The sequence below is a fragment of the Haliaeetus albicilla genome, chromosome 4, assembly GCF_947461875.1.
Source record: "Haliaeetus albicilla chromosome 4, bHalAlb1.1, whole genome shotgun sequence".
NCBI lineage: Eukaryota > Metazoa > Chordata > Aves > Accipitriformes > Accipitridae > Haliaeetus > Haliaeetus albicilla.
In genome coordinates this window covers 26383589-26407815 of record NC_091486.1, presented here as the reverse complement: position 1 = coordinate 26407815, position 24227 = coordinate 26383589, and the positions used below count along the sequence as shown (strand labels likewise).

The following is a 24227-nucleotide window of genomic DNA, read 5'->3' as shown; positions in this document are numbered from 1 at the left end:
GCACTTCCTTGCCAGTTCCTTGTGCCTGGGGCCATAGATCACAGAAAGTTACAATACAGATCAGAACAAAGTGTGAATGTATGGATAGCCCAAGCATGCTAATTTTTGAGCAAATCTTCATAATGAACAGAAACAGAAGAAGCCCAAGAAGGAACAAAGAAACAGTAAAATCTATTGGCATTACAAATCCAAATACACAACAAAGGACCAGAGTGATTCTGCCCATTCCCTGGTGAAACACCACATTTATCAGCAAACTACCAGCAATGCTGCTTCAGGACTCCACATGGCTGTATTTCTGCATGGCAGAAATCCTGCTAAACTTCTCAGCCTGGCAGAACAGAAACAAAAGCCAGTGAAAGCAATGCGACAAAGGTAAAGCCAAACAGCAAACGAACACATATTCAAGCTGTAGCATAGAGAGAACGAAATAAAGGCCCAAAGCAAACCCTAACATGCTCCAGGTTGCATGATTGCTCTGCCAGGGCCCATTAACACCTCATAACTGTAACCCAGCACCCACAGAAAGAATTATATTTTCATATAAAACAACACAAAAACCAAGCTAATCTCAACAAACCACCAAAAGGTAAATCAGAGTAGCTAATAGAAGTCAGACTCAATTATTTAAAAAAAAAAAAAAAAAAAAAAAAAAGGTGTAACATGAAGAGAGGAAGGCATCCTGAAACTTTGGAAGGGTCAGTCTGGAATTAGCATAGCTGTTCAACTTGGACCTGTGCTTTTGTATGGGAAGGGCAATTTCCCATGAGCGGAAATCTCCTCTTGGGGTCTGCGTGCCTTGTTGGCAGTGGGACTGCAGTATGGGGAGAGACTGGGAGAACAAACCTAGAAGTGACTACAGTGAAACTGAAGGACTCATCAATAGAGGTGATATCCTCTGTCACCTGGGACAGGGAGGGCAGAGAGACCCAATGGGTTAGTTCTTCTTTTCAACTGAAGCTTTTTACCAGGTTTTCTAAGAGAACAATCCTTTCTGATGTTGCAGCCTTGCATCTCGTTGTTGCACCTCTAATTCTTGCCTAGGCCAGCAGTGATTAAGAGATGGCTCTGAAGAACTGCAGTGTTTGTACAGAGACTTTGAATGTCTTAGAGTTTGGGATCTTTGGAGCAGATTCTTTGGCTCAATCCACAAGAGCGATAAAAATAACTGTCAAAAGGGAAGCCAGTGAATTCATGTTTATAGCGAACTGCCCCGTGTGGGCTGAATTCACATCAGAGTTTGTCACAGGCAGTTCATTACTCATGGCTGGGCTAGGGGCCCACCAAACATTTGAGGAGTCGGTGGCCTTTAGTAAGGCCATTAAAAACAAACAGCAGTAATAAATACTCCTATTGTTATGCCTCCAGAAAGCCCGAAGGTTAAACGAACTGGGAATCTTCTTCCTCCTTCTCTGACCAAGGTTCCTCCAGATCATGACGGACACTTTAAAAGACCTGATGGAAGAAGCTTGCCAATCCCAGCTGGTACTTTTCTAGAGTACACTGACATAAGTAGTGATCAGGTGGCTCAGTTTTTCCTATGAGATGTTATGATTGCTGTATAATATGCAAGCAATGGGAAAATGCAGACAAGGACTTCTCAACTAAAAAAAAAAAAGCAGCAGCTTGCTAATTGTGATTAAAACTTTTGTGTTAATCTTAAACACCTTAAACTTATTTCAGAAAACTGAAATAATCACATCAGACATCTTTGGCTGCTGAGTGGTGGCAATAGCAAACGCTTTTTAAGAACAGAGCAGAAGTCCAGCAAGTCTAAGGAAATACTCCATCACCCATTTGTTTTTCAACATCTTTCTTCTTAGCATTCAAACCTGCACCACCTGGCTTTAAAGTGAGAGTTAACTTTCTTTGCAGTCATAAGGTGATCTTTGATCTAGAGTTAAATGAAGATTTACTGTATTTTCAGACTGCTTTGGCTAGTGCTGGAGAAGACAGGCGGACACAGACACTCCCTTGTCCATCCAGTACGTCGTTCCAGCGCGGCTGGTAGGAGGCAGCAGCAGCTTTATCAGTCAGTGAGTGCTTAGCTCAAGGGCTAGGAAATGGGGTTGCTCCTTCTGCCAGTGAGCGTGGAGACAGCTTTTACTGTAGATCCAAATGATAAAAAGGTTGGAGCCTTTCTGAAAACGGCTCAGGAAGGAAACAAACCAAACTGCAAAGTCACATAGCGCTTAACTGTAATGGGCATGCCTGGAAAAGGGGCAGAAACACCCACTTTAGTCCAGGGTGGCCAGCTAGAAAATAACAACACAGGCATGTGAAGGAGGGGAGGGACCAAGAGGCTCATATGCCACCCTGAATGCCCATTGTATTGATTTATAGGCCCGACCCAGAGCCCTGCTCCAGTCACTGCTTGCTGCTTTGATTTGACATGTGCCGATGTATCTTGTTGTGCTTCTGGTTTACATCTTTTTTTGGTTGGTTGGGGTTGGGGTGGGTGGTGGTGTTTGTTTTGTTGGTTTGGGGCTTTTGTGTTTGGGTTTTTGTGTTGTTTTGTTTTTTTTAAGGAAAGGAAAGAAAAGAAGTTAAAAAAAAAAAAAAGAGGTAAGATCATAAGCATTGCCACTGTTTTCACAATAGATTTTTATCACCTAAGAGAGCTCACACGTTTTATTCTTGCTGAACTCCGGTTAGCACTTTTCTCTCAAAGCAGTCATTTTGCATAGCAGTTAATCTTGATGCCACTCATGGCTGCTCAGATGTTTTCAAATCTGATCTAAAAAAATAAAAGCCAACTACAGATCTCCCATTGGCAGGAATGTTAGGCAATTTTTGCACATTGTTTTACAAGCTACTTTGCAGGTCTAAATTAAAATAAACAAGGGGCGGGGGGGGGAGTTATGCTTCTCAGAAGTGTGTTGACTTATGAAAAACTCATCCCAGATATAAATCAGATATAGGAGTCTTTCCCAGCCAGAACTAAGATCCAGAAGAGATATGGAGAGCTGAGATATGCTTGCTCCTGAGTACACAGCTAAGAGAAGCTTAGCTCATTCGAAGTTCAAGTTTAGCTCCAGGTCAGTATGTCCCATGTTTCTCAGTTGTCTTAAGATCACCACTGCCTTACCAGGAATCCCAGTGCCCTCCTCCCAAGGCAGTTGTCTGGGCTCATTCATGATGCCTGGACCACATTCTCTCCCATTTTTTATTTGTACATTTTTGATATTTGCACATCATGTATTCACTTCTGTGGGAGACCGAGATCAAGGAAAAAAGTAAACATTTTTAAAGAGTCTTTTAATGCACCATCAGTTTGTCATCCAGGAAAAAAAAAGAGGAAAGCCAATGCTACACGACCGCAGGACTTTGCAAGTCCTCAGCAAGGATGTGGAGGAGTGCCAGAGGTCCTTTCTCAGAGCCATTGAGAGTTGTTGCCATATGGAAATTCATTAGTTATTTGGTGCAGGCTATGGAAGAAAGGCTAATAGTGCTGATACACTGTGAGACAAGATACCTGCTTCTATGGTAGTCACTACCACAAATGTGCTGAATTGGTCATTTTTAGATATCTCCATCTTTCTTGTGAATTGTTCCATCCTCGAAACCAAACTTACCCTCCTTGGTACCATCTACCAAATGCTCCATTTTATGCTCACATGTGTATGTTTGCACACATGCCTGAACTCTTCCCTGCTTCCTGAGCCCTCATCAGCCTCATCACTGCATTCACTGGGGCTGGGCTGGCAGCTGCTGTATAGACAAAACTTGGGTGTTTTCATTATGGAGCCATCCATGTGGTAAATTTTGATTCCAAAGTTTCCTAATGTTAGAACTACCAATCTGGCTTTTTTTTTTTTTTTTAGCAGAGGATGCAAATCACAGCAGAAGTGCAGCTCTATGCCAAAAGTAATTCCTAAGAAACACATATGCAACCAAAACTGGTTGTTTCTGGCATGCAGAGTGGGCTTTGTGAACACTGTGCTAGGTGCAGGATTTGCTCATGTCCACTGATTTTCCTAGGTGTTTATACTTCCTGGGCAAACATTTAAAAAACTTGAACACTTAAATGTACCTGTACTCACTGTAGCCTTTGGCTTCATTCAGCTGGGTTCACATGCTTGCTTTGCAAGTGCCCTGTCTTTTTGGTGAACAAAACCTTATTGTAACAGCCACTGGTATATTAGATGTATCTTTAAAAACATAATTGCACAGACTGAAATAGCCCAATTTCAAGCTTAGTTGCATTCCTAAACTGCATATTCTGATCCAAAATCTTACCCAATATAAGTTTGTACCATTTTTCTTCAATTATCTCAAGGTGCTTGCCAAATCTATAGCAAAAATTGCTTGGCATTAGAAGAGAAAGAAGAACATGCTTCACAAGACATTAAATGCATTTAAAGGAGACTTGGTGAGCTTAAATTTGGGATAATTGTGTTTCCTTCTTTGTTTTTTCATACGCAAAGTGATTGGTGTGAATACTGGCATCTGTCTTCGCTTTTAATCTGTTTAAAACTTTATTGGCACAGTTGTATGAGGTGAGTAAATATTTTTTTCATGAGCCTATAAAACATCATTAGTTTATTTTTTCATCATGTCAGGTTGGATAAGTATCTCACAGTGCCTGTACATCTTCATGAGGATTTTATTATTTATTTTGATTTAGACTAAACTAAAATGAAGACCGGTCCCAAAGCCGTGGGCTTTCCTGACAGTCTTTAAAATACACAGTAATAAAATTGAATTAACAGGCTCCCTCAGTGATTTCCAGGTGGCAATATGCTGGTAACAGCAGAGAAACCAAAAGAGCTTTAGTCCACTCTGTTCTGCCCCGGCATTGCAGCAGTTGCATCCTTTACATCTCTCCCATCCAAAAGTTGAAGGGCTAGAGGACAACAGCAATAGGGCAGGCAAGAATGGGATCCTGTTGTCAAGATAATAACCTTGCCCATTCCCAAATGTCAGAGGGTAACATCAGCTTTGCAGGATAGTGCTCGACTGTGCAATTTTTATGCAACAATAGCTCCAGGAGAGATAATTTAGCATTTAATCCACATAGGGACATTAACTACGTCTAGTAAACTAGAGAATGAATTAGCAACACAATAGTTGCATTACCATTGCTAGTAGTTGCTAATCTGTATTAATTCTCCATGTAGACTACCTTGATGTGAATTAAGACCACCACTAAGTTTGCAGCTTCCCCCAGATTTGAGGAGAGAAGAGTCTACACTGGGAGCATCAGGAGGCACAAGCAGAGATCTGCTGTAGGTTCATTTTCCAGCTGATGAATCTTGAGTGGTCCAGAGTGGACAGTCCTTACTCAGGAGGCTTGAGTATAAATCTCATCTTTTGTTCAGCTGAAGTAACCTAAACCATTTCCCTCCAGCTTTATAAACTGGGTGAAACAGATAAACTGTTTTCTTTGAATTTATCAAATGCCAGGAAAACCAATGATAGAGGAAAATGTTGTCCTGCATGAAAACATCTGCACAGCTTTGCCAGTGTAGAGCCAGTTAATGTCCCTATCATTCAAAAAAAGAAAGCCACCACCAGCAGCACAGAAATTGTTTCTGCTGATGTAACCTGCACAACAAACTTGGAAGAAGAATGCAGTATTATATCCACACAGAGCAAACCCATCCCGATACCTCAAAACGTATTGCCCCTGCAGTCTTTACTAGCCAACACTTCATAGAAATGGGGTAATTTTCAGTTTCAAACAGGTGAAAAATTGATCTTTGTGCTTGAAAGCAACTATAGTACCTATGAAAGAGTGACTAACCTTGCCAGCCACCTGTGGATGGCACCACTATATATAGATGCAGAGCAGCATTTGGGACTGATTGTGGCATGTGGGCTTGATCCATTACAATTAGTGTGTCTTCAAAGACAATGGTAATTGAAGGGGCTTGTTAGTTACAAGACCAAGACCACAGTTCTGCAAACAAATGGGAGTGAGAGAGAGAATGACCAAACCATGCAAGCAGAGCTAAATACTTTTTCTAAAGTCATTTTTCTGTTTCACTCAGGTGATTCTTTTGCATCCACGGCAAACACAACAGCCCTTTTGGGTACAAGATGCACCTTGCCCACTTACACACCTGCTCCTTGCTGTCCTCCACCCTTCTTCACAGATCACACTGGAAAAAGCTCTTTTACAGGAATTACAGTTTCTTTGATGCAAAGATAATTCATTCAGAAGATCCAGAAAGGAAACAAGGGTTCTCCCTCCTTATCCCAGCAGATCCTGAAGCAAGAAGGAAGACCTTCTATATTGCCTTCAGCAAAGTAAAGCAATACACATCGATGATATCAACAGGTAATGCAATTCAATATAATCCAAACGTCTCACTCCTGCTACAATTGCTGTTGAAGTACAGAGAAATGATGCTCTGGACACTGAGCCTTGCTAGTTAAATAATAATAACTAATTAATAGTTAAACAGCCCCAATGCCTGCAGACAGCATCCTTGCCCTCACAGCCATCCCTTCTCCCTCTTGCCCCTGCGCCAGGTGCAGAGCACCCGGAGGGGGCCAGGTCTCCACCAATCTGCAGGACAGCAGTGGGGGCTCTGCAGCGCAGGCAGTTGCCTCATGAGGGCTGGGGAGCCCTGGGAGCTGCGGAACAACCCATGGTGGGACAGAGGCTCAAGGCTTCCTCCCCCATGGTGAAACAAGGAGACCTCTACACAACCCTATGTTGCTCTGGTGCCAGATGGCAGCGAACCGGGGAGCTGTAACGAGCTCTCTGCGGTTTCCTTTTTCCACTATATTCCCCCTTCTTTCTCCATGGCATCCTGAAAGCAAAGGACATCAAACACGCAAGCCACCGTCGCAATTGGAAAAAACACAGGTATGCAACTTAAGTAAATATAACTCAGTTGTACCAATAAAATTGAAAGCAGAGAAATGACATAAAAAGAATGTACATTATTTTAAATTGCAATTTTTTATATGTTCACTTTTATTGCCTCACTCTTTAAAATAAATCCAGGACCTGATTTACTTTAATAAAAGTTTAATTTCACATCTTGGTTTCAGTTCTGTACTCTTAATTTATTCTATGGCCAGCCTTCCGACAGGAAAAGAGCTAGAGCAGCTGGAGAGTTTTACAGGCAGGTTATACCCAAGTTACTGTAGTACAGTGGTTAAGAGCAAATTCAATTGTAGCTTCCACTGTATAGAAATGTTATATTTTTATATTTTTTTCATATGTATTGTTTTGAAAAAGCAGCAGAGATTGAAATTGAGCCATTCTTAACATCCAGAAATGTAAGCACGTGTGTCGACATTTCACAGTCACATGTTTCAAAGTCAACGCAAATGGCATACAAAAGAGGGGTGTTTTAAAGGCCAGCCCCAGACTATGTAATACACAAGTGACCCACAGCGGCACCACAGAAGCCTCCTGCTTTCGTAAGCCCCAGCATACCAAGCAAGTTTGGATTATACTTCTTTTTACTTCTTTCTTCTAAGATTCACCAAGTGATTTCAGAGCACAAATAACAATTACTGTCCTTGCCCCGCAGCTTAAGCAGTTGCTAACCTCAAGCTCATTCAACATACAAAAAATGGATCTATTAGCAAAGTCTGGTTGGATACACGCGTGTTGACTGCTTATAAACAAGGGCAGAGCATGATCTGCAGAATGGTTATCATAAGCAACTGATATAACTGCACATAAATTAAATAGCCTCTTTAAGTCATTTGGGACTCACAGGTCTCACACTCAAACCCTGCCTCAACACACGTGAAACATAAGCAAAAGCCAAGATGTACTCACGGATGCACAGATGGGAAGCCAGACTCCGCATAGCTATGCTCAGGTTTTCTCCTGAGCTCCCCGTTTTCCCGGGGAGGAGCTGGCTCTCCCAGCCTCAGGGCAAGGCCTCCCCCCAGCTCCTCTCCAAGGGCCTGTCTCCAAGGGGGCACTTCATGCGGCTTCATTTTGGCCCGGGGAGGGGAGCTTTTGCTGCTCTGCTGTCGCCTCTAAGCCCTTTTGACCCCAGGGCCTCTTCAGGGCACCCTGTCTAGCCAAGGGCAGCCCCCCTGCCGATTTCTGCCTCCATGACCCCTACTGGCTGTCTGCTCTAAGCCCTCACATTACTATCAGCAAGCAGCCAGGGAGGCAATAAAGTCACCAGTGTCCTCACAGCACATCGTCTTACCTCAACAGGGAGCGTCCTGCCAGCCTCTGCCCGCTCTGGTCAGCCATGCTGCTCTGTGGAGAGCACCCGCTCCAGGGGCTGTGGCCACGCCACGCCACGCCACGCCACGCCACGCCACGCACCTGGGGCGGGGGTAGGGGCAGCCATGCCCCCAGGCAGACCTGCCGTGGCTGGGGGAGAAAGGGGCTGGGTGAGGGCTGACCCCTGCCTCCCACCAGGTGCACCAATCTCCTCCTCATCTGCCATAAAAATACAGCTGAGACCTATTGTCATCACTGGGGAGGGGGGAGAAATCGGCTGAGTCATCTGCAGCGGGGAAAGGGCCAACAATCCTCTTTCAAATGGGCAGCCCTCAGCCTTCTGACTTCTTTCTCCTTTGCTTGAATGTTCCCTCCCCAGAAGCAAGAGCTTTTCCTCGGTGGCTGCTAGGGCAGGTGGGGGGTGTGTGCCCACGTGTGACGTGAGGAAGGCAGGTGAGATTTGTTCGGGCAGGGCTGGAAACCGCGTGAAGGACAAGGCTGCCTCTCTCAGGACCAGAATACACACAGCCAGAACAAGAAAAGTCTGTCTGGAATAAAATGGCAGGCGTTTGCAAACGCAGAGAACGAAAACAGCCCTTGTGAGGCAGCTAAGCTCTCCGTGCGTTAAACACCCACGCAGTCCCGCCTGGCGGGAGATCAGCAAACCTCTGCTGTCTTGCTGTGTGACTCCTCAGCCAGCTTCCCGGGAAGTCAGCGCATGCAACCATTTTGTTTCTGAAGAGCTTATTTGCAAGCAGTGAGTGAATCCCATCATTCAGACTCACAGTAGAAGCGCAACGTCACAGTTACAATTCAAGATGTTGAGCATCAGCACCAAACACGCGGCTCTGCACGCAGAGGCTAATGGATGCAAGCACAATTACTCCTACACACTAGTCCCTGTGTTTACACAACCTGCTCAGCTCGCTGTTCAGGGAATTTGTATTTAACTTCAGTGGTAAGTATTTGTGCTCTGGCTGCTGAAGGTCTTGCTGATTGCTATAGTGTCTCTGCAATTGTGTAACTCATTACAAATGCATCATTCATCACAAGGTTCCCTACCCTACCACTCGCAGCTGTTTTAACTTTGTTGTGTGCTGACTAGTCTGCAGCTGCAGCGTATCAGCATGTGGTTTTAAAATAAACAAAAGAAAAGAAAACTAAAGCAATACTTTTGCTCTTCTACCATTTTTTTGAAGGCACGGATAATAATTAGCCTATCCTTTCTGCAACAGCAATGAGGATAATTTTGGTTTTAGTAATGTAAATCACACTGTGATAGAGGTCAGGTGGAAGGACCCAAAGCACTGTAGCGTGGCTGAGCAGGCCAGCCCACAAATGCTCAGCTTTAAACACCTGAATGCTGACTACTCAAGCCCAGATACGTAGGGGAGTCTTACAGGAGCTACTGAAAAGAACAGGAAATAATGTTATGTTTTATTCATGTCTGCAGAGCAGCACACAGCTCTACAAATGAAGAGACAGTGATTTCCTCTCATCAGCCTTAAAGAAGTACTAAATTGTAACCAAGGCAGCAGATTTGTTACCATCCTAAATTTATCATTTCTCTATAGCAACCAGGTCCCTTCTGCCTGGCTGTTGCTGCCAGATGTTCATTTCAGTGTAATTTAGCCATACACACAAGACACTGGCTTGCGCTGCCCTTGCTCTGTTTTCCCCGTTAGCAATTCACTTTGCTTCCTGGTCACTATTTCACTAGCAATAAGTCATGTAACAGACAGGTGAAGTTGTACAAAGAAGTTTTTATTAAGTGTGCTGATGGGCTGTGCTGCCTGCTGACGCTTTGCAGATGGACAGCCTCTGTGTTCCAAGTTGCGATGCTAACCTTCATGCTGCACAGGAGTAAAAGCCCTCTTAAAAGCCTTTCTCCTTGGGCAGCAGTCACTCATCTCCTCCATCTAAAACAGTAAACCCTGCTTCCTCAACCACACACTGGGCAACAATGTGGAAGGAGTCCACGCTTGTAAAGCTAGAGAAACTCTTCAGCAGGAGAATGGCCAGGACTTTGTTAACACACATACAGACCCAGGTTATTGCTGTCTTTTTCCAACATCTTTTCTCTTTCCCCAACCCCTTTCCACAACTTGTTCTTGCTCCCTGAAGATTGTTTTTAATGCTACACTTCAAAGGGATCTCACCTCTTAAGAAGTCTACCAACTACAATCCATTTGAGGCACTTCTGCACATATAAACTGAGCTCCAATACCAACTCAAGGAAGCCAGCAGCTTCTGTTCTTCATGTTCCTGTGCTAGAATATGCTAACCTGTAAAGATGAGCACAGCTGAGAGCTCGGGTATAACATAGTTATAAGCACGAACAAAGACAAAATCTTCATTTATTAAGAATGTCTTAATGAAAAAAAAACCCAAACAACTGACTGGAAGAACAGTGTTGCCCTGCGTTTCTGAAAGCAGCAGTACTAAAAAGGCTGGTTTGCCTTGTGGCTGACCCACTCGTCAAAGTATTTTAAGGGCCCAAGAGGAACCGCAAGACAGAGCACACTGACCATCTGAAGTGGATGTACACCAACTAACATTTTGGTTTTTACCGCATGGATTCTCTGGTATTAACAAGGGTTGAGCTGACTTTTCAGCTTTTATCTTTCTTGCCAGCCCAAATTAGGGTTGGTATTTTCCACAGAAACCTGCAAGAATTTAATACATTGAGACCTCTATCTTATTCAAGTTTGGCTGAAGCCGTCCACAAAGCTCAACAGCTTTGGTGGGGACAAAAGGAGAACGAGGAGCAAACTAAGCAGCAGAGAGATTGCATTTGCTTTGTTTTCCTAGCAAATTAGGCTAAACCCAGAATTCTGTCCTAAGCAAGTCAAGGAACAAACTTCAGTTATGCCTAGGACATGCTCTAAGCCCATAGTGTGGTCGTATCATACCTAAGTCTTGTCAACAAGTGTCATTCTAAACCTGAGATTTTCCTGCAGCATTCAGCTCACCCACATCTTCCTTACATTTGCTTTCTAACATTAGCCAGATTTACTTTCCTTAATGACCGGCTTTTATGGCCTCATCTCTACATGTATTTACCCAGCTGCTATGTATTTGCTAGGTGAGCATGTGTGTCACTTCATGTTTCAGAAGGGCTTTTAACTCTCGCCTCTGGGCAGCCAGGATTTCCTGCTCTGCAGCAGCAGGAACAGAGCGAGACAGGAAACACTGCTGGCTGCTGCCATGGGCTGGGAGGGAGAAAGGTCAAGGGCTGTGTTTGTACCTTCTCATTACTCCCACAGCCTCAGGCTTGAGTCTAGTCCAGATTGCATTTATCAATGCCACTATCGATAACCAATTTATGAGCAACTGAACTCATCAAATTGCCCTTTTATCTTTTCAGTATTTGCCAAACTTCATTTGAGTATGTAACATCAGTGCCATTCATTGTCTTCAAACCCCTTTGAGTATTATGTCGCTGAGCTAGCGCTGTCTGATGCAATAGCAACGCCAGATATCCGCATGCTCAGCGTGTCTGTGTCACTCGTGGGAACAGAGCCAAGCCCTTCCCGCAGCCTGAGACAGGAGTAGCTTTATCAAGGCCCTGTCTTGACACCATCCACTTTATGGTTTGCTTCGTAGAAGCATCTTGGGAGGTCAGCCACACTAGGACAAGCCACATGATAGTGAACTGCAAAGTTGTGACAATCATTTGACTTTCTTCATCATTTGAAATTATAGTTTAATTTTAAAATGTGGTTTTTAAACAAAAACATTTTTCATGTATTTCCTAATTTGATCTGAAGTTCTAGAAGCATTAGCTTAAACTTTACATGATAACAGTCACATCATCGGGTTTTGTCCATCATCTTTTTGCATACACACAACTTCATTGCTATAATCAACACTTCCATGTTATCCTTTAGAAGGCTGCTACGATACTTTATAGTACTACAATAAATACATTAATTTAAAAGCTGTTATGTCCCCATTCGTGGGGGATGGACTACTACATACTACCATGAAGACCAAAACAGGCTGAATGCTCCTCAAACAGGAATGTTATACTGGAATTTCTGAACAGTCAATTGAAACAAATTTAGCTTTATTCTGAATCAAAATGAAACATTCATAAAGTTTCCCATAAGAAGTTCAATGCTTTTTCTGAAATGCAAAAACAAATTAATAAATGAAACATTTCACAGCATTTCAGTAGAGGTACATATTATTGCAACTTACATTGGTAAATATTGCAAGTAACAACACGATTTAAAATATTATAATCCACATATCTTTGAAACAAAATTTTTAATTTCAAACTGACAGCACTAGTATTTTTCAAATATGGTATGGCAAACATTTTTCAAAAATATCTTTGACCACCTCTGCTTTTGAGCACCACAGCAGACCCTAAAGCTGAACATGAACAAAGCAACTACCCGCCAATTCTGGTCTCCAGAAAGAGCCCAGGGAAAGACATCAATTCCTGTTAAACGTAATGTGGAATTCAGAGTCAGTGTTGGGACTACAAAACCATAAACTGTGAGCCTATAGTATTTACACAGCTGCAAGTTCAAGTCCAACTTTTTATAAAACTTACTTATTTAAACAAAGAGAACCCTGATGGGATCTGGCTGTCATCCTGAGACAAGTATATCATCATCTAAGATCTCCTTCAAATTGAGACTATCTGGATCTAAATAAAAATACTCCATTTTTATGCTGTTAGTAGAAGGGAAACATAAATAAAATGCTTGACTGTCAGGTAGTTTTCTCCTCCCTGTGAACAAGCACACAAAAAAATTTGGATCCTACTAAGAAATTGTTATAGTTCTACAGACTGAACCATGTCATTAGTTCTTCTGTCCCCTGCATACTATGACTTTTGCAGTTTGTGAGTAATACACATTGAAGAAACTGTGGTAACATAAGACAATTCAACAGCTCTTTCAAGAGAGATGTGATGTCAGCCATTTTATCTTAAAGAGCATAAAGGCTTTATAGCAACAATGCAGATAACTGAGAAATACCTCTTCTGCTCACACGCAGTACATTCGTGCACACAGAACTTTGAAACAGATTTCAGAACCTGTAACAAGGAGGTTTTAAGTGAGACACGCGCACAGCAGCAGGAAACTATATACCTGTTGCAATAGCTTAATACAACAGGCCTTTGAAGCATGGGGAAGCTAAGTAAGACAAGGTATGCTCCTGTATTATACTGAGAGAACTTTCCAAGAGCAGTTGAACATGGCCCCCTCGCTGCCCAAACAGGGAATAGTGAGGTGGTGAAATTTCTGAACTGAGTAGACTGGTGTTCAGGTGTTGTTTTGCCATTCCTTCCCTGAAATTCTCTCATTTTCCTATTTTGCTTTACACGGAACACAAAAGCTGAGCTTCTATTAGCATACATTTACAAATTCAATCTCATTTCTCTCTGCAAGTGCCAACACCTTCCTAATGGTTTTCCTTAGGTAAGAATTCACCACCAAATTAAAATGAACCAAAGATGACAAGTTAGTAGAATATATTTCTTTAGTTTCAGCACAAAAACGCATAATGGTTTAGGCCCATTTTCTTTTTATTAATAATATAACGTTCTATAATCTCTTAACATTACAACTGAAGTTTTACAGTTAATCTCACACTAAAATGACAAACACTGTTTGGCTTTATTTGCAGGAAGTTAAATTACAACCTTGATAAACACACATTTCCAAGACTGAGAAGCAATTTGTGTTTTCTGGATTTCAGTGCTAATGTATCCCTGCCTTTGAAATTGGTTTCAGTTAATTAACATTGCTACGGAAGAACTATTTGGCCTGGCCTTTGTTCACAGCTGTAAGGCAAAGATGACATCTCTAACTCAACCCATATACTGTAAGTCAAGAAGAGACATGTTTTTCTTTGACTGTAAGATTTAGACCCTGGATCAATTTCTAACAGATTTTCTTCTTTCCCCTCAAAACTTTTATAGAAGGCTCTTTAGTGTAAATATATTTCACAGTCAAGCCATACTCACTCTGCACCTCTCCCCCTTCAAAAAGAGCAGAAGCTGTGTAACTGGAAGTCACAACAAGCTTAATTAAAACTGCTTGTAACTTACATATGGCCAAAACAGTCAATCAAATGAAAGAGTAATGTGTTATGCCAAGATACGCTTCTGATCTGCGTGGATCAAACTCCATCTCTGAACAGGCTGCAGCTATGGGAAGTGAAGTCTTTCAAAAGAAAGTAGAGAATACAGAGGAAGAGCAGTAGAAGACTTTAGAGTCAGAGAAGGGAAGATTTCCTCTAAATGGGTAATAACCTGCGTGTATCTAGGTCTCCTGAACTTGCATTACACTTTTCTCTATTTTCATTAGGAAATTAAATGTGAAATTAAAGACAGTCAGTAATACATGTGTTTCAATGGCAGTTTCACCAAGCTCTGACCAGTCTGTAAGATAGAAAAATATTTAGGAAGACAGCAACAGGGTGGCCATTAGGAAGAAATATCCATTACAGTTGTAGTTAATCTTTTCCTCAGAGCTATCCAGTGACATTGCTTTGGGACCCTTATAGCCTGTTATTTCACCTTCCCATAGGACAACTGACATGCAGTAAAAATCTTTACTGCATTTTAAATCACTTCAGAAGCCAGTGGCTATTTAAAGGCTAGAAATAGAGAGTATAAGGAGTTCTTACCTGTGTAATTTCAATACCAAAAAAAGGGACAAGGAAACCATAGTCAGAAAACTAAGAATTGGGAGGGATGTTGTAGAGCTGTGTTGTACTTTAAGTCACCACCTTAGGAGACAGGTATTACTGAGCTGTAATGACTACTTGTTTTAGTTCTGTTTGTGCTGTCATTCTACAAAAAGGCTGCACATACCTTCCTTCAAAATTGATTCTTCACAGTTAGACATACTTTCACTGAGGCACGTGAACACCCTTCATATTTACCAACTCCTAGAAAGGTCTCTATTTCTGAGTGATACAAATCATCAGCAAGATGCCAGCTGTGGCCATGTAGTCACCATCACGCAGCATGTGAGATGAGGAAGTCCCCTGCATAAACACGTACAGATTCACTTTACTGAGAGACCATTGTGTACTTAAGGAACACTTAACCACACTGTGAAAACTCAAGTTTCCTAAATCAGACTACACCTATTGTTTTGGTTGCTGCTGAAATATGAACTCTGGGGGCCAAAAACAAAAATACAAGAGAGTAGATTTTTATGCTGAAATTTTGTGAAACAAACACCATTCAAAATAAATCTGGCTGCATTGCAAGTATCACATTAACATTCTGTTTTATGACCTGCAGATCATAAAAAGTTTTCCTTAAGTACCTTGACAGCATGCATTTTAAAGTGATGTTTTGAGTGTTCATGTTTTTTGATCAATTATTGAATTGAAATTAATCTTTAAACAAGTTCAAAGTTGCCTGATATGCAATATTTTTCAAGCATTTTATACTCTTTTTGGTATATTACCAAAACTGAGAGCTAATTAGTATTCTAAAATAGTTTAATAACAAAGTAATTTTATCTTTTTCTCCTCATTAAGGGGACTACCAATATAAAAGGTGTCCAAACTGACACTACAGAGCTGTGAAGCGGTTGGCTAGAGAGTGTCCTCAAAGGATAGTCTGTATTTTTTCTATCCTATGCAATCATATACATTAATTATCAAAAAGTTGGATAATTTGCTTTAAGAAAAGAACCCACCTTAAAAATGGATCATGAATATTGACAAATACTTTTAGTTTTACTGACTACAATTCAAGTTTCAATGTAAAAATGCTTACTCTCATATGATACTGATCAAGAAAATATTTTCTTAAAGTTCAATGGACAATTAAAATTGTGGCTGCTAGTGAAGTAAATAAATGATTCATAAAGGCCATAGGAAACTGTACAAAACTAAAATGGGAAATCTCACTTTCAGGATGACACAGTATGTTGTCCACTTAAGTGTTTTATTAAACTGTTGAGACTGTTTCAAAAGACAGTGCTGGGCAGTTTCATTTGAATAGCCAAAACTTTTTTTTTTTACTGAAAAAGATACTTTGCATCTCTGCAAAACAGGAGCAAAACCCATACACACTGGGACTGAAGTACAGATGAACACAAAGTTTTGTTACAAACTCGTTTTCAACATACAGTGAGAAATGTCCATTGTACAAAACTTATAGTGACTGACCTACAATTAATTTAACATTATCCCAGCAATGCAAATACAACTCAGAACAGCTCAGTTGTGTAAGATTTTCCAATAGTACTACAGTGGGAAACTACTGAGTTCTCAGAAGTAGTTTGACTTCCATTGTCTCCTGACCAAAGCCTACATTTGTACTTTAAGTATTTACTGGTTGTGAGTCTGTTACATACTTAATCCTTCAGTACAGTGAAGTACTCCCTGGTGTTCTCATCTGCCTCTTTGCAGCTTTCCTTTAGCAAGAGGCTGGATTGAGCAGCTGCTTCTGTAGAAAGCATTGTTGTCAGTCTTTGTTCTCCTTGCAGGGAATGCTTTAGTAAAAAACATCTGGCAGTATCAGCATTGAAAATACTGTCAGCTGTGTTGCCTAACCAAACCTGGAAACCCAAATTTGCTTTTCCCGGTTGGTAATACACTTTGTGCCCAGTGGGTTGTTTAAGAGAATTGTAAGTAAGAATCCATAAACATTAACAGTGATGTTTACGCTTTATTTGGGGGACGGGGAAGGGGGTGGCAAAAACCAATGTAAGTTACTAGTTTTTAAAGTTTAGTCTATGTTATATTTGATTACTGGGATATCAATACAATGAAAGTGGAGGAGTTTCAACAGTAATTTTGAAGAAGTTTTAGTACATCGTGTTGTGCAGGGCTTTATAAAAGATTTTTGTTTCCAAAGATGTTATTGGGGTCCACATATTCTTTAACAGATCTCAGCATTCCCAGGCCAACATCAGAGATGCTCTCCTTCATCCAGCGCTTCCGCAATTTGCCTACTGGAAAAACAAAAACAAACTGTTTCAATATATGGCAGGATTCTAGGAGCCAATCAATCTTGTGACCATGAATGAATAAACACTGTGTGATAAATGCTTTTATTCAAAAATGAGAAATGTTTTGCTTTATTTGATTTATTGAGCCCACCAGACTATCAAGCTCATTAAGCTCAGCATACTCCCAGAGGAAGGCTGTGTTCCACACTGTCTACTTTCTTTAGAAACTATGAAATTTAGATGAAGCCTAGGCTGAAATCACATGTTCTATTAAAATAGGGAATCAGTAATAAGTTTTTAAAAGCCACCAAACTAATTTTAAGTAGGAAATTGTAGAGGAGATTACTAAAAAAGCAGAACCCCACACCTCTTGACTGCTTTAAAGTGAAGACATAACTCAATAATCAAACAAACTTAAAACAGTATTGGTTTAAATAGCAAAACATTCTTTTCTAAGGAGAAGGCTTAAAGCCTAGTTTTAAATCAACAAGATATCTTATTTCATTCAAAAACTTTTACACAGGCTGGTAAACGCTCATCCGATTACACAAGAACTTAGTTTCCCGTGTAAAAATGGATATTCACAACATACACCGAATACAAAGCAAAGCTAAAACACCAGCCATTTAAGAACTCATTTCACTAAAGTCTCACAATAGTCCTGTTAAATGGCCAAGTGTTCACATACTAATTAACCAAGTCATCAACTCTGATTTAACAAATCATTCAAAATAAAGGACATTTTTTCATTAAACACACTATAGCATTTAACTTGTCAGCCAGAAACACAATCCATTTGTCAGTATGATGCAATATAGTAAAGGTTTGAGAGACAGATGCTTTAAGAGTATCTGAAACTAAATTTAAGCCATCTTTTGTGCCCTTTTCTCAGGGTAACCATCAAACTGTCATCAGAATAATAAATTACAGGGACACCTCTGGAGAACAGAGTATATTTGTTTATACCTTAAGGAATATAAGCTAGTCACAATGCCAACTGAAAAAGCAAATAATGTGAGAAAGAATGAAATTTGCAGTTTGCTAGAAAACAACTATTAGCAGCATGTATGTCAAGAGCAAAGATCATAACTGAAGGACAAAAGAATGTCATGTGGCAGGAACTGTGGTTGTATTTTGCAGCCCAGCTCAAGAAAAAAAAAATCCCTATCTGTAAATATACCATCACTACAATTTGACTGAGCAAGTTGATGTAAGTTGAATTTTACCTGGGGAAAATTTAATACTACTGCTGCAAAAAAAGAATCATGGATGTGGCTTGACCATCACCTCAAGTCACTCACACTGGCTCTTACACAAGCAGCTGAAGAACAGTCATTACCATTCTCAACTGTTATCTGTAATATAGTTTCAGTGAATGTGTCCTGTGGTTATGGATGTAATTATCCTGAAAAGACTGCAAACAACTGCTCCAACAAGATGGAGCACATTAGAATCACAGCAGGATGCCCAACAGCTAGCATGCCTGCCTCTTTTACACCTCCAGTAATAATCCAATTCCACAAGGAACTGAACTACTGTCTGAGCAGCACCAAACAGTCGTTGCATATTTAATGAAGTCACTCACCAAGTGCTGGAAAACAGAAGGTGCTTGGAGTGCATCATTAGTTCTGTCAAAGTGATAATTTACACATCTATCTTGTCAAATTTTCTATGGTTTATACTTTTGCAATAATAAATCTAACATACATTTGATTAGTGAACTGGAAAGAAAAAAAGCTGTACTACAGTTACCAGCAGTCCTTCACAAACATGTCCAATGAAAAGATTTTAACCCCTTGATAACAGTAGGTTGAGCCCCTGCTCCTACTGTTCATGTCAATAAGACATACATGGATTTTTCAGCTACTCAAATTTTCATATTAGAGTTAAAAAGCATTGAAGCAATCTCTCTTAGAATTCTAAGCTGGTCCATCTGATTAAATGGAAAATAGACCAAGTGAAGAAAAGGCTCTGTGCAGATGAGCACCACTTAGAAAAAGCAATGTTTATGTTTGTTTCACTTCAGGTTAGTGCTGCCCTGTGAGTATTCTGTTCCTCCTCCATAGGACAATCCAATCAGCTTCAAGGATGAGAAGGGAAAAGGAGGAAGAAAATTACATAACAGTAAAAAGATGTCACCATGAATGTAAAAATAATTTCAAGTGGCAAACTTGCTTAACTCCACTCCAAGCCTAGCCAAAGAACAGCTTCAGGCTCAAGGAAGCCTTAACTTCCTCAACAATAAGAGGTCTCAGTTAAGCCTGATCTTACCACAGACTAGAGAAAACTGCCTTTCCGTTTCTAGCCTAGACAAAGCAGACCTTTTAGTTTTAGGCCTAGATGATGCAATTTATCTAGAATTGACACGAGAGTACACAGAACCAGATTTTATCCAAGCATCAACCACTTACAGGCTCTCAGCCCAGTATACTTTTCTCAATCAAAAAATGAGATCAAATTCACCTGATTCTATATGCTACATTATTAATAAGGTTCTCAAATCAGCATAATGTTGTACAATCAATTTGTAGTAGCTTAACAAGTCACTACTTGTCAACTCACCTATACACTCCATTACACACACAATCATTGTTGCCCCAACTGGAAACAAATACAGCCCTTCCTTCTTACATCTTTTCCTCTGAAGATAACCTAATCTTGCATCTTGATTATCCAAGATGAAGTGTAACAAAATTAGTTTTCAAGTTTTATAGGTGGCAAGTGCCCCGGTCCTGAGGTGTGCCGAGCAGTCTAATGCCTTAAAACATTCACTGCTAGGAAACCAAAGTCTTCAATCTGAAGCCCAGCCTATTATATGGAGTACAAACACTCTAGCATGGCAAAGAGTCTACTTCACACAAATTACTTCAGACCAGAAAGCCAAGAAGCTTGATCAGTAGCAACTCTCAAAGACAGTCCAACACCAATTTTTTTTTTCAGTATTTTCAATTTTTATCATCATTATAGTCCATGTATGAAAAAAAACACGTGAGCTGGATAAGAAACTTTTTCCCAGTTCTGATGCATGCTAGTCCAGCCCTTAGCTGGTTTCATTAGAAAAGTTCTTCATGCTTCCAGTGCCCTTTTAATCTATTAGGAAATAAAATACATTTTGGTGAAGTGCAACCATACTCTAATGCTGCTCCTGTAGAGCCCACCCTTTGAAAAAAAACAACCAAGCAAACATGCACTGACATTACATTCGCTGGCAAAAGTGACAACAGTTTCCCATGTGTATGGTTTTTCAAAGTGAAGTGCATTAAATGGACAGCACATAGCTGCTGGCCACAAAGATGATAAAATGGGAGTACAGTTCTCCTGGCTCATAAAGCCTACACTTGCTCATCTTTGAAAATGCATCTGGATGCATTTTCTGGCTGCAGAAAATCTGGCTGCTAAGGATGGAGCTATCAAACAGCAGGCAACAATTGGTTTTCTCACTTTTGGAATATGAAGTACTTGGGCACACATGAACAGTCTTATAAGGAAAGTTAATGTAGCTGATGGATCCCAGTAATAACTCTACACCCATGCAGAACAGATTTATAGCAGGTGTGTGGTCCCAGTGGAAACAGGCTCTAGTGGCACTGTATATTGCTCTAGACTTCCTCTGCTCCAGCTCTTTCAACTTCAAGAGATAGTTATTACAGAACAACAGCTTTGCAAAAGGAGCAGTAGTAACAGGTCATAAGAAGGATGGGGCTCTTCAGCTGTTGCATGCTCTTCCTGAAGCTGGTTGTCTCTATAGAAAGCATCTCTCTGCTCTTAGAAATTGCTTAACAGGTTATTACTCTTCCAGTCTATTAAGACTTTCAACAGACCAAAGAGGAAAATACAACTACATTAATATATTATTTCACATAAGGGTACTCTGTGTCTGATAAATGTCAGAGTTTAAACTCATTCTAATCAGTAGAGCAACCTCTAGTTTTAAGATAAAAGTATGGTCAGCCTCCAGTGCTTAACTTACAGGTAAGATAGTTTTCCTGTGTATAGGAGAAAAGAATGTGTTCAACTACCCCATAAGGTAATTTTATAATTACCGATTTTGTAGTTGTATGGGTTAATTACTGCAGTGTCTAGCTTAAGCCACAGCCTCTTAATGATGCTGAAGAATTGCAAGGAATTGCAGTGTCAAACATGCAACTGAATGCAAATAAGGTATGGGGGGTTTGGGGGTTTGTTGGGGGTTTTTTTGTTTTGTTTAGGGGGTGGAGGGTTGGTTTTGATTTTTTGTTGGGTTTTTTTTGTTGTTGTTTTTGTTGGTTTTTTTTTTTTAGGGTTGGGGTTTTTCTTCCTTTTTTAGTTTTCCTGCATAAACTGCCAGGGAATTGATACTATATCTAAACCTGTGGAGCCTGGGCTACCTGGTTAACCTTTATTCTAGTCAATCTAAGAAGTAGAAGAAAATTAGTTCTACTATGTTAAGTGGCTAAATGGGGATATTTTCCTCAAACCCACAAGCTGATAATTGTTTCCTTAAGTAACCAGTTTTAGTTAGAACATTCCCTGCAAGTGAGACAATCTATTATTAATTTTTACACTGTTCCTTAGTTTTACATGGGTGCTTAGCTTGCTAATACAAAAGGGATCAGGCCCAAAGCCAGCCAGCTCCCTTCTGATGCTTACCCCAAGGGGTTATAATTGTATTTATACAGCAGTCGTACCTACTGAGACTTCCTCAGCACATGTTATTTTATGTATACAAAAAAGCATGTATTTTATGAAACAGGAATTCAAGAATGCAAGGTGTGACATCATACAGGTGGTTTTAGGGCTTGCCCTAAATGATTAGAAGAATATTTATCTAAACTTAAACTTGTATCTACAAAAAATTGTCATTGCTAATGCTGCTTTTTAAATGCTAAGTGTCTAGAAGCTAACTGTGGCTCTAGCAACCCTTACTTACATGACTCAAATCTAAAAGATAGTCAGTGGCCTGAAAAGCTGAAGGATCAAAGCTGGGTTCAAAGATGGCCACTATCCCTTTCTAAGTGCAGGACATAGTCAAGGCAAGGTGAAAACTATAATCAAGACTGTAAAATCTCACATAGCATTCCTTGTCTTCATTTCCTACAACTAGGATATCCAATTCCTGAATACCTTTCAAAAACTTTTACTAAGTCACAGATTATGACATAGCATTAGTTAAAAAGGACGAAGAAGGCATAAGAAACTACTTCAAAGTCACACATTAAAAACTACTTTAAAACCACTAAGCAGCTTTTCAGCAGTTTGTTCATAACAAATTTAGTGAGAAACAGACATATCACATTTAGACAAGACTGCAGGATCATTAAAAAAATTTTGATAAACTCCTCTATAAGAATCAATTTCTGATGCACTGGAGAATGGCTGAATTCCCCTTAAGAAGTGCCTATCTGATCAGCTATGTATTTTAGGTGTATTTTTATAGCAACACATATGCCTCAGATTCTTCCTAAATGTAGATTCATAAGATTCACATAATCCAGAAACATTATCAAGTGTTAAATACTAACATTGAAGTAGGAAAACTGTTCCTGACACTTACCAACTAGATTTAAATATTTGAAAGTCAAGAGTGAGAAAGACTTCAAGAAGAAGAGGTTAAAGGACAAAGTCATTTAAGTTGCAGTATCATAGAAATGATATCCAGATTTATAAAAACAAAAAAATCCAGATATTCTACCCCAAAATACAAGTAACTGTGACATTGAAAGGATAAATTAATTACACAGATGTTTATGTCTGCCTTTGCTACAGCTTCTTGTGTCCATGAGATGCTTGCTGTACAAGGCTGGTATTGATACACTTCTGCAATTTCTTTCTTGGAATGTTGTTCTGACATATTGCAAGGTGTAATCTTTTATGTAATCCATTAACAAATTAAGTTATGCTTCTTACAAGTTTTAAGTCTCAAAAGTCATCGGGGGAGATCTTCTCACAGTATTGCTACCTTTATTGAGTCTGCCTAAAAGTTACAATATTTTTCATTAGCCTGAAGAGAGGGGAGGAGAGAAGACATATTGAGATTAAAATAGATTCCAAACTGATGTCTTTCTGAAGTTACTCTTCATAAAATTAAAAGTGTCATGATTTCAGGTCTCACTGTAGACTGTAGCTATATGTCTACCTGCAGTTAATACTTCCCCAGATATAGAGTAATTTAGAGCTTTCCACATCTCAAAGTATCATATATGACCACTCCTTCACTCAAGGAGTGTATGAAGATTGACTTAAGCAGGCTTTGTATTTCCTATAGCCTCAAGTCCCAGACTACATCTGTTTTCTTTGATACACAAAACCAGAGTTAAAATAGCTCCATTTATCAAAGTGTGATTGTAGGCAGACAAACCAGCCTGTCTGTTTCCAGATAGTGAAAACAACTGTTATTAATCACAATTACAAGACAAATACTAAAAGAAATTGCACCAGTATTTTCTTCCACCCCACACGATAGACCAGTCTTAGCAGTGCTAAGAGTGACAGGGCCTGAAGGTCAGTAAATAAAACTGATACTATTAGGCTAATTCTCAGCAGCACATCTACTAAGCACTGGAAAAAATGAGTCTTGAATATCGTACACAATGAACTGCCAGACAAAAACACTCAAAGCAGAAAATATTTATCAGTATAAGAGGCAATCATGCATACAACAAGAACATAAGAAGTCTAACAGAAACCAAGTTTTCCATATCTGTGGAGTCAGAAAGTTCAAGTGCGCAAGGGATTGAAAATACTACACAATTTTTCTTTTCTTGTTCAACATATGCTGTAAGCAAGGTTTCATATGGTGAGGGCAAATACATCCAAACATGTGACAAGCTCCAGCTGCACGCAAGTTAATGGATGAAATGCTAGTCACAGTAAAATACAGCTGCCACAGCAGGGGAGAGCACAATAGTACATCAAGGGAGTAATTCCACATCCCATGTGCAAGAATTGACTGGTCCACTATACTGCTATATTAAAGATTTAATCAGAGGACAATAAGAGCATATTATACAAAAAATACTAGAACTGTTTTCACTCATGTTATCATCACCTACGCATCTTTCAATATCCTGATATTGCTAAAGCAGAGTCCATTTCAGTTTCTATCACAAAGCTAGATGCCTGAAAATAGCCCTAGCTAAAAGTTTCAAGTCCAAGAA

General features: G+C 40.1%; 1 protein-coding gene across 1 annotated transcript in view; it reads right to left on the bottom strand.

Annotated features, from left to right (window-relative positions):
* Positions 1 to 13679: 13679 nt before the first annotated feature.
* AGPS (alkylglycerone phosphate synthase) overlaps positions 13680 to 24227 on the bottom strand; it is a 61952-nt gene continuing 51404 nt past the window's right edge. Inside the window, exon 20 of the mRNA XM_069781535.1 lies at positions 13680 to 17094. Within this exon, the coding sequence (XP_069637636.1) occupies positions 16973 to 17094 (122 nt within the window). The 3' untranslated portion in view covers positions 13680 to 16972. The remainder of the gene's footprint in view (positions 17095 to 24227) is intronic.